Source organism: Scyliorhinus torazame, chromosome 5 (genome assembly GCF_047496885.1).
Source record: "Scyliorhinus torazame isolate Kashiwa2021f chromosome 5, sScyTor2.1, whole genome shotgun sequence".
Lineage (NCBI taxonomy): Eukaryota > Metazoa > Chordata > Chondrichthyes > Carcharhiniformes > Scyliorhinidae > Scyliorhinus > Scyliorhinus torazame.
This window is the reverse complement of record NC_092711.1, coordinates 296114613-296127434: the sequence shown is the minus strand read 5'-3', so window position 1 is coordinate 296127434 and position 12822 is coordinate 296114613. Positions and strand designations below refer to the sequence as shown.

Genomic DNA, 12822 nt, shown 5'->3' with positions numbered 1-12822 from the left:
TCTGTACACTGCAAGGTTAATGCATGCGACCAACAACGACAGTACACATTTGGAGTGCATGGCTTCAGCTGGGCTTCTAATACTTGCTAACACAAGCATTTTGCTTCTTCCTGCCCCTTTTACTTTGTATTGTGACTAGTTCAATCGTAGAATAATGTTCAAGTATCAATATTGGTGTGGTTTGGTGCCCAGGGTTAGTCTGACAATCTATACTGGATCTTATTTTGAGAGCATTTTTTTGGCTTGCTGAACATAGACGTGATGGGGTCCTTGACATGAACTGTTCGTTATTTTACTCCAATGTGACACTTCCTCTGCTCCCGCCCCCCTCCACGCAGCCTTCCCCGTTAAAATACTGATCAAGTGGATTTTGTTTTGCGATAAAACTTGTTGATAATGCTGGAACAAAGATGTGAAATGAACAATAGTTTAACAATCACAAAAGTAGTTCTCAGCTGGATGGTGGTGTTCATAATGAAATGTGAGGCTGAATATAACTCACCTTGCTGCAGGGAGGGAGGGGAAAGTTTGACAATAGGTTGCATTAGATATCTTCATGCATCAACCAGTTTGCAGAACAGGATTAGGCCAGGTAAACTCTTCACCCTCAGGACCCAGGTAAACTCTTCACCCCCATGGCCTCGTCTGGTCATGTTAACATTGTCATGGAGCTCTCCTAATTAACCTGGCCAACATTCTTCCCTGTACAAACGCAACTAAAAAAACAAGTTAACTAGCATTTATCTAAATTGGTATTACTTTGGGACCTTAATGTACACAATTTGACTTCCACATTTGCAGAGGTAACAGGTTTTTTGAAAAACATAATTTGGTCCACACGATTTGAAAACCTTTCATTTACTTAATGCTTTTCACAGCCACGGGATGTCTCTAGGTACTTTACAGCCAATGAAGTCCTTTTGAATTGCAGTCACTGTTATAATGTAGGATTCGTGGCAGCTAATTTGCACATAGCAAGCTCCCACTAACAGCAATGTGCCAATAACCAGATCATCTGTTTTTGGGATGTTAACTGGGGAAAACAGAGCCTCAGATTAACATCTAATCTGAAAGGCAATGCAGCAGTCCCTCAGTACCGCACTGAAGGGTCAGCCTTGAATATTGTCCTCAGATTCCAGAGTGTGACTTGAACTCAGAGGCAAGACTGTTACCAACTGAGCCACAATGTATGAGCGTTAATGTCAAGGAAGCCATTTTGTCTGCCCGTCACCATTATGAAGCTACATGTTCTTTCTCAAAAGTACAACACCAATATTGGTGCTTAGGATTCATTGAAATATTTTGTAAAGTAGTTGTAGAAATCTAAAATGTTTTATTAACCTGTACTTGAAGTTATCAGACTTCAAATTGCTTGGTTTCTTTTTCTAACCAATGACTGGCTTTCCTCTCATATGCAACTTGTAACTGCTTGGTGACTCCCATCTACCTGGCGACCCCAATACGCTGAACCTTGAATCCATTCAGGTCAACCAGGTACTTGCATCAGTAACTTGGCTGCGATTTAATGGTCTGTTGTTAAACCTTTTGGATGAAGGAGGGTTTTAGATGTTGTTTTAGATTTAATTGCATCTTACTCTGCAACCCTTTGAACACTGACTTCAAGACAAAGAAACTATCTTTCTTGCGTGAAGGCAAAATCGATTTTTTAAAAGTTCCTTGCGTTCCAAGAAATTGCAATTGTAGAAGCAACTTCTCAATAAAAGAAATCATAAGGATGGCTGATGAAGAGATGTGAACATCGCCCTGGTGCTTATCTAAGACTGATGTTGTGTGCATTGTTGGGGCAGAGTGGAGGGAGCTTTATTCTGCAGCTAATCTGCACTAAAATTCACTCAGAAGTGTCTGACATAGGCACTTGCTGAAAAGTATTTCATTGGATAACACTGATGTCCTCTGTCAAAACTGTTCTCACCGTGCTCAAAGGGAAGATCAGATAAAGGAGATCTTGCCTCATGGCAAGGTGTTAGTTATGTACAATTTATTCTTCACTCAGTAAATGAAGGCAAGGTACATTTTCTTCCCATAGATACATAAGGAATGCATCTTTGTCATTTTAAATTCAGGCTGATATTTCTAAACAAGGAGGCCAGAAGGTAATAATGCCCTTATCTAGGTGGTGCTTGTAGTTTGATGGGTAAGGCGGTGTGAATATTCTGCCTCCTCAGAGCTGCCTGGGCTTTTAGCATGGCAGTATTGCTTGCTCAACAAGGCGCAATTGGAACAAGATAATGAGCTTAAATGCAAAGAGAGTGAGTGATCAATTCAGCTATCCTTGAGACTAAAGTTAGCCATTTCGTTCAATGGGATTTTTTATGTTTAACACAGTTACTAATAATACCTGGACCATAGTTAGGTGGCCATAAACAAATCTGAGCTATTGTTTGGTTATTAAAGTATCAAACTGAATAGTCATTGGAAGAAGTAACTCTGATATTGGGAAAGTTCCCAGAAACTATAATAATTATTTTTGTGCGTATTTATATACATGTATATGGAAACTAAATGCAATAGTTTATTAAATTGTTCATTGATTTTACGGACACACTTTAGTAGGTTCACTGATCCCATGGTTGCAAAAGAAAATCTGCGGCTTGGAGGGACCAGGGGGTCAGAGAATTGGCATTGAAATAATGGAGGCTTGTTTCCAAGCAGTTTTCGAGCAGAACTGGGAGAGTGTGATGGGTAAATTCATCGTAGTATGTCTGAGATTGAATCCTTGACTGTTGTGTGATTATCCGGATCTATGATATGGCATTAATTTGAATTGCACTTCCAAATATGAGGTACAATGAAATTAGTTATCGCAAAGAACACCAGCAGTGGCCCTACAATTATCCAGAACTGAGCAGCTAAATAAGACTCGGAATGAACATTGGAATACTGGGGGGTAATAATGAGTCTAGTGTATAAAAGGATGACATAAGATAGAATCAGTTAGTAAAGAAAATATTCTGCAACATCCAATTTTCTAACTGAAATTTTGATTTCACAGCGTAATGTCATGAATTTACTACTATGCAGATTGGTGCTAATCTGTTCTTTGATGTCAACCAGGGCTACCAGGTCCCTTTGGTGATAAGGGAGATCCTGGTCCTCCAGGGCTGGATATCCCTGGCCCTTCTGGTGAAAAAGGAAACACAGGATTCCCCGGTAGTCCAGGTGCAGATGGCCCACCAGGAGTAGCAGGGCAACCAGCAAGAGATGGCTTACCAGGTCCCCCGGGTAAGACGCAAGGACAATCCTGTGAAGCTATTGGAATGTGTAACATAAATCCTCGCAATTTTTGAAAAGCGCTCTTATCTGCAACTGGAAGAATGCATCCTTTGCTAAGACCATCCTTTTGATTTCTCCTTCCCTTGCTGGTCAGTGTTTCATGTTTTAGGTAGGGGGTTCGTTAAGGAATTTTGCTTCCTCTGTGGGGGAACTAATTCTTGCCTCTCTCAGATCTCCTTCAAAGATGATCCAGCACTGGAGTATCAATCTAGATTGTTGTGCTCAGGACTCTTGAGCAGGACTTAAAGCCTAAACCTTCTGATACAGCAGCAAGAGTGCTACCAACTGAGCTTTGGCTGATGGTTTTGAACTGAAGACCAACCTCCAGCAGTGTAAAATACATCACAGCAGGTTCACCTTGGATCTGCAAGGGAGGGAGAACAGTGAGCGTAGGGCAGCATAGTGGCGCAGTGGTAGCACTGCAGTCAAATGAATTGGGTACTCTAAATTTATTAAAAAAAGAACAGTGAGCATGTAAATTGGACTAGAAATAATTATTACTATCAAGCTCAATAAAAGTTCATCTCACAGGTCCACATAGATCACAAATAGTTGAATGTTCATTCCTTGGGAGGAAGCCAATGACATAATCCTTTATGCTCTTGTTAAGAGCTCTTGTGGTGCTTGTAGAAATTGTAAATAAATGCAAGAAGGACAAGCACTGTGTAATTGTTCGCAATCTCAGGGATGATAATATAGCACAGACTGAGTTTGCACAACCTGTGTATTTTATTTTGCTCTTGATAAATCTCCTTGAAATGTTATCAAGGTAGGTACAAAGCTGTTGTGCAATAGAAACTTGATAGAAAGGTAGCTCCATGAAACACTTAGCCAAAGGAGAAAGTATATAAACAGACAAAGGGCCAATCGAGACAAGAATAAAGGAATGGGTGAACAGAGGTTCTTTATAAACTAACGCTTAAGCTTCACAGATTAACATGATGTTGTGCAATGTTCATCAGCTTTACTGACAAGACTTATGCTTAATTCACTGTTCCTTATCTACAGGTCTGAAGGGTGATATGGGTGTGATGGGAACTCCTGGTCCTCCGGGTTCTTCTGGTCTTCCAGGTGGCTCGGGCTTTCAAGGTGCAAAAGGTAAACGTGAATAAATTATCGCTGGCGTGTGTCCCTGCATATTGGCAGTTTAGAATTTCCCAATTATACAGGCTGGGGAATTTGATGATTGATTCAGCCTTCTGGATCAATGGAGCATGATGCAGTTGCTTTGGGATAATTCTAGGTACCAGTATGTGAATACTGTGCATGGTTACCCACTTATGGCTGTGGAACAGGAAAGGGACCTAAGAAAAGAAGAAAGAAAGAAAATCACTTATTGCCACAAGTAGGCTTCAATGAGGTTACTGTGAAAAGCCCCTAGTCGCCACATTCCGGCGCCTGTTCAGGGAGGCTGGTACGGGAATTGAACCCGCGCTGCTGGCCCGCGTTGGTCTGCTTTAAAAGCCAACTATTTAGCCCTATGCTAAAACAGCCCTGTGCTAAAACAGCCGTGACCTAAGGGTCATGGTTTATGAAACATTAATTGTTCATGGCCAATATCAGAAGGTGAGGGTGCATGAGCTTGTATATTTTGGACAGTTACTGCTCCAACAGTTCGGGGGGAAAAAATTACCATTCCTACCTTGTACAAGACCTTGGTTTGGTGCCACCAAGAATACTGAACCCTGTTTTGATCCTTTTGAATGATGGGGATATCAAGGGCCTGGAAGTTACTGGAATGATGCCGACGGCCGGATCTTTATGCCAGAGGCAGAAATTGGGAGGCGGGCCAAATTCCGCATCAGGTTCCCGCCTCTGACCCGAGATTTCCAGAAGGCAGAATTTTCCAGGGACCCATCGCCCTCAGTGACCTGGAGATGGGCCCTCCGCTGTGCCAGAGGTGAAATGGAAGTAGACCAAATCTGGAGTGGGCAGGTAGAACCGGCCGCCTCTGTTCCCAAAAAGCCACAGCCCGGTTCTTCCGATGCAATCAGTGTTATGCACAGTTAGACCTACTGATCACTTTAAATCACCTGACCCTCACTCCCTCAACCATTATCCATTTTATGAACAGAACTCTCAAGCCCTATTATTACAGTTGGAAGCCATTGAAAAGATCATAAAATTCCCAAGTTAACAGACCAGCTATGTAAACAAAGTTGGACATTTGTAAAATTGATCAGGCAGTTGGATTGTAGCCAAGAGCCCATAACTGTCTCAAAGTAAACAAACAGACTTCAGAACTATAATCTCAAAAGATGTCCAAACTGAATGCATAAAAGCAACGGGAAAAGCTTAAACATTTAGACATTGTTATGATACAAGACTGTACATTCAATAATATAAAATGTTACAGAAAATATTTTTATTCATATTGTGAACTTTTCAAAATTCGTATAAAGACTTTTCCACATTTACAATGTTGATCTTTTACTTGACAGCTTGCCAGATGACAGAAGCAATAACCTGACAAATACACTGTTTAATGGGTAGTCACATCTTCCAATCACAGTACGGTCATGGCTTACCTTACTGAACCCAGGCCAATTCATGCATTTAATAATGAACTGGAAAGAGATAAAATTATTTTAATTACTCAATGCAGCTGGTGTAAAACTTGAAAATTACAAAACTTACCGAGACATGGGGCGAAATTCTCCCGAAACGGCGCGATGTCTGCCGACTGGCGCCCAAAACGGTGCCAATCAGACGGGCATCGCGCCGCCCCAAAGGTGTGGAATGCTCCGCATCTTTGGGGGCCGAGCCCCAACATTGAGGGACTAGGCCGACGCCGGAGGAATTTCCGCCCCGCCAGCTGGCGGAAACGGCCTTTGTTGCCCCGCCAGCTGGCGCGGAAATGACATCTCCGGGCGGCGCATGCGCGGGAGCGTCAGCGGCCGATGACAGTTTCCCACGCATGCGCAGTGGAGGGAGTCTCTTCCGCCTCCGCCATGGTGGAGACCGTGGCGGAGGCGGAAGGGAAAGAGTGCCCCCACGGCATAGGCCCGCCCGCGGATCGGTGGGCCCCGATCGCGGGCCAGGCCACTGTGGGGGCACCCCCCGGGGTCAGATCGCCCCGCGCCGGAGCCCGCCCACGCCGCCTTGTCCCGCTGTTCAAAAGGTGGTTTAATCCACGCCGGCGGGACAGGCAATTTATCGGCGGGACTTCGGCCCATTCGGGCCGGAGAATCGCGGGGGGTGGCCCGCCAACCGGCGCGCCGCAATTCCCGCCCCCGCCGAATATCCGGTGCCGGTGACTTCGGCAACCGGCGGGGGCGGGATTCACGGCGGCCAACGGCCATTCTCCGACCCGCTGGGGGGGTCGGAGAATGACGCCCATGGTTCCAATGAGCCCTGAGAACTGCAAATTGCCTCCTTTATAGGAGTGGGCCTATTCCGGGTTCCACTCCCTCTTCCACATTAATGATGGAGGCGGCATTTCTGAGTGTGACGGTTAGGCGGCCATTTTGCTTCGGTCCAGCCTCCATTTAGTCCAAATGGGGACCACAAAAATCCAGCCTCAAGTCTCAAGGTCTTGGGTATCAGGTGTGGCTCATGGAAATGGTGCTTTTCCGAATAGAGAATCTGATTTAAATTGGGGTCTTGTGGTTTCCTTGTGGGGCTCAGAGGAGCTTGCCTCTTTCTCCATAGACAGGAAAAAGGCAGCGTTAATGCAAAATAAAAAAACAGGGGACTTTTAACTCTCGCTGATTGTCATGCAAGAGCGTAAGAAATGAGAGTAGCTGCATTTCCCGCTTTGTCCTGAAAATCTGCAGTTTTATTGCCACTCATTCCCTGGTCGGAAGCTTATCAGTAATTGCAGGATCAGTGCCCAGTGAGTTACCTGGGACCCATTCATGAGGTGAGGTGCCTGAAATGGTTCCTCACCATTTAAAGGTGCTGGAAATCCAACGGGGCCAGTGGAGATTAGTTTAATTAGTTTGTTGAGAAAGCGCTTAAACATGAAGATGCCCTCTCACCAAACATTTCCCAGCTTTATTTTACAAATAGAAAAATCAGCCAGGATGCTCCTGAGTAGGGAGGGGTGGGTGATTGCGGTGTTGTGGTGGAGAAATCCTTCAACACGGCAGCCTCTTGTTTGCACCCACTCCTGGGAAGGCAGGGAGAGTCTGCAGACCTGCTCAGAGCATTGGCATCCCAGCCTGATACTGGGTGAACCTTTCAGGTACCACCGCTCAAGATACTGTCAGGCAACTGGAGGCCGATTGGGCAATATTTCTTTACTGCTTTAATTTTTCACGAATTATTTACTTCTTTGGATCACCAGAGGACATTGCTAATTACAGTAAGACAAGCGTTTTTAACCAACAAAGATGCCATTTGTTAGTAATTTTATTTTCTTGGTGTTTTAACTTTTTCTTCAAAAGTGCTCTACCTGTTCCAGGTAATGAAGGCAGGCCAGGTATTCCTGGGAACCCAGGTGGACCCGGATATAAAGGTGATAAAGGCGAAACCGGCCCAAGAGGCTCTCCAGGAATACTTCAACCGCATGATATTTATGCAGGGCGGAAAGGAGAGCCAGGATTGCCAGGTATGTTGATCATCTTCGTGGAGAAGCTGCCTGGAATAAACCAGCATGTGTGACTTGAGGGGAGGGTAGAAGTAAAGATGGTGCCTTGTCTGCCTTTATGCTTAAATGGAACACATGAATCCAGCCCCTTGAATATGTGTACATGTTAACCCTGACATGATATCTGCATATAAACAGTGTTTGTGAATGCTAGGTAGGACTTCAGATGCTTTCTCTGCCCTCCAGTAATGTGACTTGGGGTTGCCCTGGCAACGTACTTATTTGCTCAACGTTGGTGTGGGTATATGTAAGGTGCCTGAAATCTGTGATGGAATTAAGATCCAGCCTTCTGCCGATGTAAGCGGTACTAGAGGCTTCGATGGACAAATATTGTATAAACATAGCATATAATAATACATCCCTACTTATTGCTTGCAGAAGAGCTTGAGAAGGGCACTGTTGCGTGATTGGTGAAATTCAATACTTAGCAACTAATGCTGGTGATTTGGCAGAAGAGAGATTTAGCAGCACAAGGTATCAACAGGGATCTATAGTGTTCACTTTAATTGGCAATTTAAAAGCAGGAGATTTTCAGTATGTTTTTGTTCTAACCTGCCTGGATCCTATTGGCTGGGGACAATTGGTTTCCCGTCAACCTTGAGGAATATGAACTACCCCCTGCGGGGGTGCACTGCAAAGTGTTCACTACTAAAGTGTACGTTTGAAAAAGCACAGTGCATCATAAAGCACATAGTATTTTTAAAGATGAACAAATATGAAACAGCTAATATTAAAATTAAATTTTGTATTAATTACAATGACAGGTATATCGCTATCATTATTTGTATTGTGTCTATTTTATTAGTGGAGCCATTATCAAGGTTATCCATTTCTATACACCATTATGGAAATTTTGAGCCTGTCACTATTTGGCAGTATGAAAGCTTTTAATGGACATTTCATTCTTTCCTCCTTTATTTCCAATATAAACAAATGCTTTCACGCTGCTTCACTGAGTCACTTCAGTGTATTTTACTCGGGGCTGCATCTAATGGCCCCCGCCAGGTATGTTTTTGGAGAGGTGGGGGGGCACGGAAGATACAGACGGATGGCAAGCCCACCACCCCTCCTGGCACCCCCAAGCTACGATAGTGGGCACCAAAACTGGAAGCTTATCCACCATTTTTAAATAAATACGTATGGTCAATTGAGCTCATTACAAAGTCTATTCACCTGAATAATACAGTGCCCATGCCAAAATACGGTTGGCATGGGCAGGCTGGTGGGATTGGGTAGGCCGCTTTTTTGAAGTAAACTGCTTAAAAGGTGGGAAGGAAGAGGGGGAACATCATTCAGCAAGTGCCCTGTGCCTAACAGGGCCAACCCCCTCCCTCCATAAGATGATAATCCCCCTTTGGTTCTCTCTGTCTTGCCTCCAAATCACCCCCCCCCCCCCCCAATCCTTCCCTGAAGAGAATCCCAAACTTTCCTTTCTCCCATGGCCATGTCCCATTCATCATTGAGTCTGCATGCTATCCCAACTGCACCACCTACCAAGATTTGATCCTTCTGGGACTGTTAGAGCTGCTGGGCAATCAGATTGGTGGACAGCTCTCGGAGACTCCTCCCACTAAGGGGCGGAGGTCCCACCCTCACCTTGTACATGCTGTCAGCAGTGCGTTGTTGCTGTAGGGTGGATTTGTTTAATGTGGATCGACAGGCATCCAGAAATCCTTCTGGGGGGCCAACCAATGCGCCCGCTCGTAAAATTCAGCCCTTGAAATAATTTAGTGAATTAACTTATTAAAGTTTGTTATAGTGTTGTCTGGATAACATCTTCATTACTTTTTTTAGTGCCAGAGGTCAGATAGTGGACATGACACATCACATAAACTCCCCCCTTAACTCTTCTAAGCACTTGAAGATGTTGCCTCAGGTTTTTACATTCCAGAATTTGGAACTAAAAGTCAGGTTATGGAATACATTACATTAGTGGCATCATTGCACATGTGCACACACATATCTTGACATCCCACCAAAACCAGAGTGGAATTGACTCTTATCAAATCAGAATTAGAAATTAGCTTTTATATGATCCATTGTTGCCGCCAAAAAGCGGAATTCAGAAAAAGCTTATTTGAAATACCTAGTCATTGAGAATTTTCAAAGGCTGATGGTGCTTATTTTGGAGGAAGTTTTGGATGGCTATTTTCCTTTTTGCTTTTGGTCTAGAGTCACAGGGCTGTTCTCAAAATAAGATGTGTCTGAGTGGAAGTCTAGAGGTAGACGACTGCTTTGAATTCCCTTAAGAACTACCTCAGAACTCATGCTTTAATGCCCTTCAGGAATTGTAAACTTCGGTAACACTGAACTTGGAAAATAATGTGCACTTAATTTGAATTGAAGAGGGGAGTTGGAGGGAAAAAGACTGAGTCCTTAATACTCATGAATCTTAACTTGTTCGCAAACAGGCATTGATTATTAGTCTAGACTGGTCCTAGTGAAGTTTAGGTGATTTGATTATGAATATTGGTTAGTATATGCAGATGTGTCTTCCTCTTCCTTTAGATTTTCCTTCTCGAACCTGGAACTAAAAGCCAGATTCCGGGATAAACAAGCATTGATTTAGTGACATTGTTGCATATACTGTGTACATATGAGGTCATGCAACATGAAATGATCGTGTTGTAGAAGACCATGGTGTCATATTTGACTCTGATCTGACATATCCGCGGCATCACTAATACTGATTCCACCTCCGTGATATTGCCTGCTCATCTGCTACCATCATCCATGCCGTTATTATCTCTAGACTTGACTATTCCAGCTAACTCCTATCAAGTCTCCCATATCATATCCTCTGTATATTTGAGGTCATCTAATACTCCATTGGCCACATCCCAACTCACATCTTGTTTCAATCACCCATTGCCCCTGTGCTTGCTTGCCTATGTTGGGTCAGCAACGTCTTGATTTAAACATTCTCATCCTTGCTCTCAGATTCTTCCATTGCCATGCCACTTCACCATCTCTGTAATCTTCATCAGCTCTACAGCCCCCTGACGTATCTGGGCTCCTCTAATTCCAGCTGTTTGATCATCCTAAATTCAATTCACTCCACCCTAAATGGCCGGACGTTCAATTGACGCAAACCTTTGAATTGCCTCCCTAAACCTCTCTGCCTCTCTAATCACTCTTTTCATAGAATTTAAAGTGCAGTCATTCGGCCCAATGAGTCTGCATCGGCCCTTGGAAGGAGCACCCCACTCAAGCACACGCCTCCTTCACCCCATCTCCTTAACCCAGTAACCCAATTAACCTTTTTGGACACTAAGGGCAATTTAGCATGGCCGGTCCACCTAACCCGCACATCTTTGGACTGTGGGAGGAAACCGGAGCACCCGGAGGAAACCCACGCACACACGGGGAGAACATGCAGATTACACACAGACAGTGACCCAAGCTGGGAATCGAACCTGGGATCCTGGAGCTGTGAAGCAACTGTGCTAACCACTATGCTACAGTGCTGCCCTTTTGTTCTTTAAGTATCATCTTAACGTCTCTCTTCTTGACCAAGCGTTCGAACACTTGTTTTAATATCTATTTTATGATTTGGTATCAGCTTCCTTTTAAAACTCCGATGAAATGATCAAGAAGTTTGCAGACAACACAAAACTTGGCCACATGGTTGATTGCAAGGAGGACTGCTGTAGAATATAGGGAAATATCAGTGGATGATCAGGTGGGCAGAAAAGTGGCAAATGGTATTCATCCCAGAGCAGTATGAGGTGATGCATTTGTGGAGGTCTAATAAGGCAAAAGAATACACAATAAATCGAAGATACTGAGAGGTGTAGAGGAAGTGAGGGGGCTTCTTGAGCGAATGCCCACAGATCTCTGAAGGTAACAGAACAGATCGATGAAGTGGCTGAGAGGTAAAATGGCATCCTTTAATTTATTAGCCAAGGTGTAGAATATCAAAAGCAGGAAGGTTAAGCTGAAACTGTATAAAATATTAGTTAGGCCACAACCTGAATACTATGTGCACCTCTGGCCTCCTCATTAGAAAAATGATGGAATTGCATTAGAGAGGGGACAGAGGAGATTTATGAGGATGTTACCAGGATTGGGACATTGCAGCTATGAGGAAAGATTGGATAGGCTGGCCTTGCTCTCCTTGGAAAAGAAGAGGCTGAGGGGAGATGTGATTGAGATGCACAAAATTGTGAGAGACCTGGATAGAATGGATGGGAATGGTCTATTTACTTCAGCATACACAGTCATTAACTAGAGGGTATAGATTTTGCAGTGATTGGTACAAATATTGGGCAGGATTCTCTGACCCCGACGCCGGGACGCGATTCTACGCATTGGGGCCGGAACGGCCCCCCACCCCCCCCGGCGATTCTCCGACCCAGATGGGCTGAGCAGCCGTTAAAAAAAAAAACAAGTCCCACCGCCGCCGTTCTAACCTGCTCTGAGCCAGCGGGACCTCGGTGTTGAAGGGTCGGGTGGTGGCCTGTGGGGGGGGGGGAGAGGGGAGGACCCACCCCGATGTGGCCTGGCCCGCGATCGGGACCCACCGATTGGCGGGCTGGCCTCTCTGTCTCCCGGCCTCCTTTCTTCCACGCCGGCGCCTGTACTCCTGCGCCCTGTTGGGTCGGGGCTGGCGCGGACAAGGGAGACACCGTGCATGCGCAGAAATCGCGCCGGTGGAACTGCGTATGTGTGCATCGACCGGCACCCATTCCACGGCCGGATCAGCAGCTGGAGCGGCGTGAACCATTTCAGCGCCCTGCTGGCCCCCTGTAGGGGCCAGAATTGCTGATCCGGGGACCCTGTTGGCGCCGTCCAGAAACGCGACGGCATCAACACTGAGCGTCAGGATCAGAGAATCCCGCCCATTAGAGGGGAGATGAGGAAAAGCTTTTTCACCCAGAGGGTTTTAGGCTTTTGGAACTCATCACCTCAAAGGGTAGTAGAGGCAGAAACCCTCA

At 44.9% G+C, this 12822-nt stretch overlaps 1 protein-coding gene across 1 annotated transcript in view; it reads left to right on the top strand.

Moving 5' to 3' along the window:
• The window catches only part of col4a5 (collagen, type IV, alpha 5 (Alport syndrome)), a 314324-nt gene that overhangs the window by 206549 nt on the left and 94953 nt on the right, over positions 1-12822 (top strand). The window contains exons 32-34 of the mRNA XM_072505790.1: positions 3076-3243; positions 4303-4392; positions 7700-7846. Of these exons, the coding sequence (XP_072361891.1) occupies positions 3076-3243; positions 4303-4392; positions 7700-7846 (405 nt within the window). The remainder of the gene's footprint in view (positions 1-3075; positions 3244-4302; positions 4393-7699; positions 7847-12822) is intronic.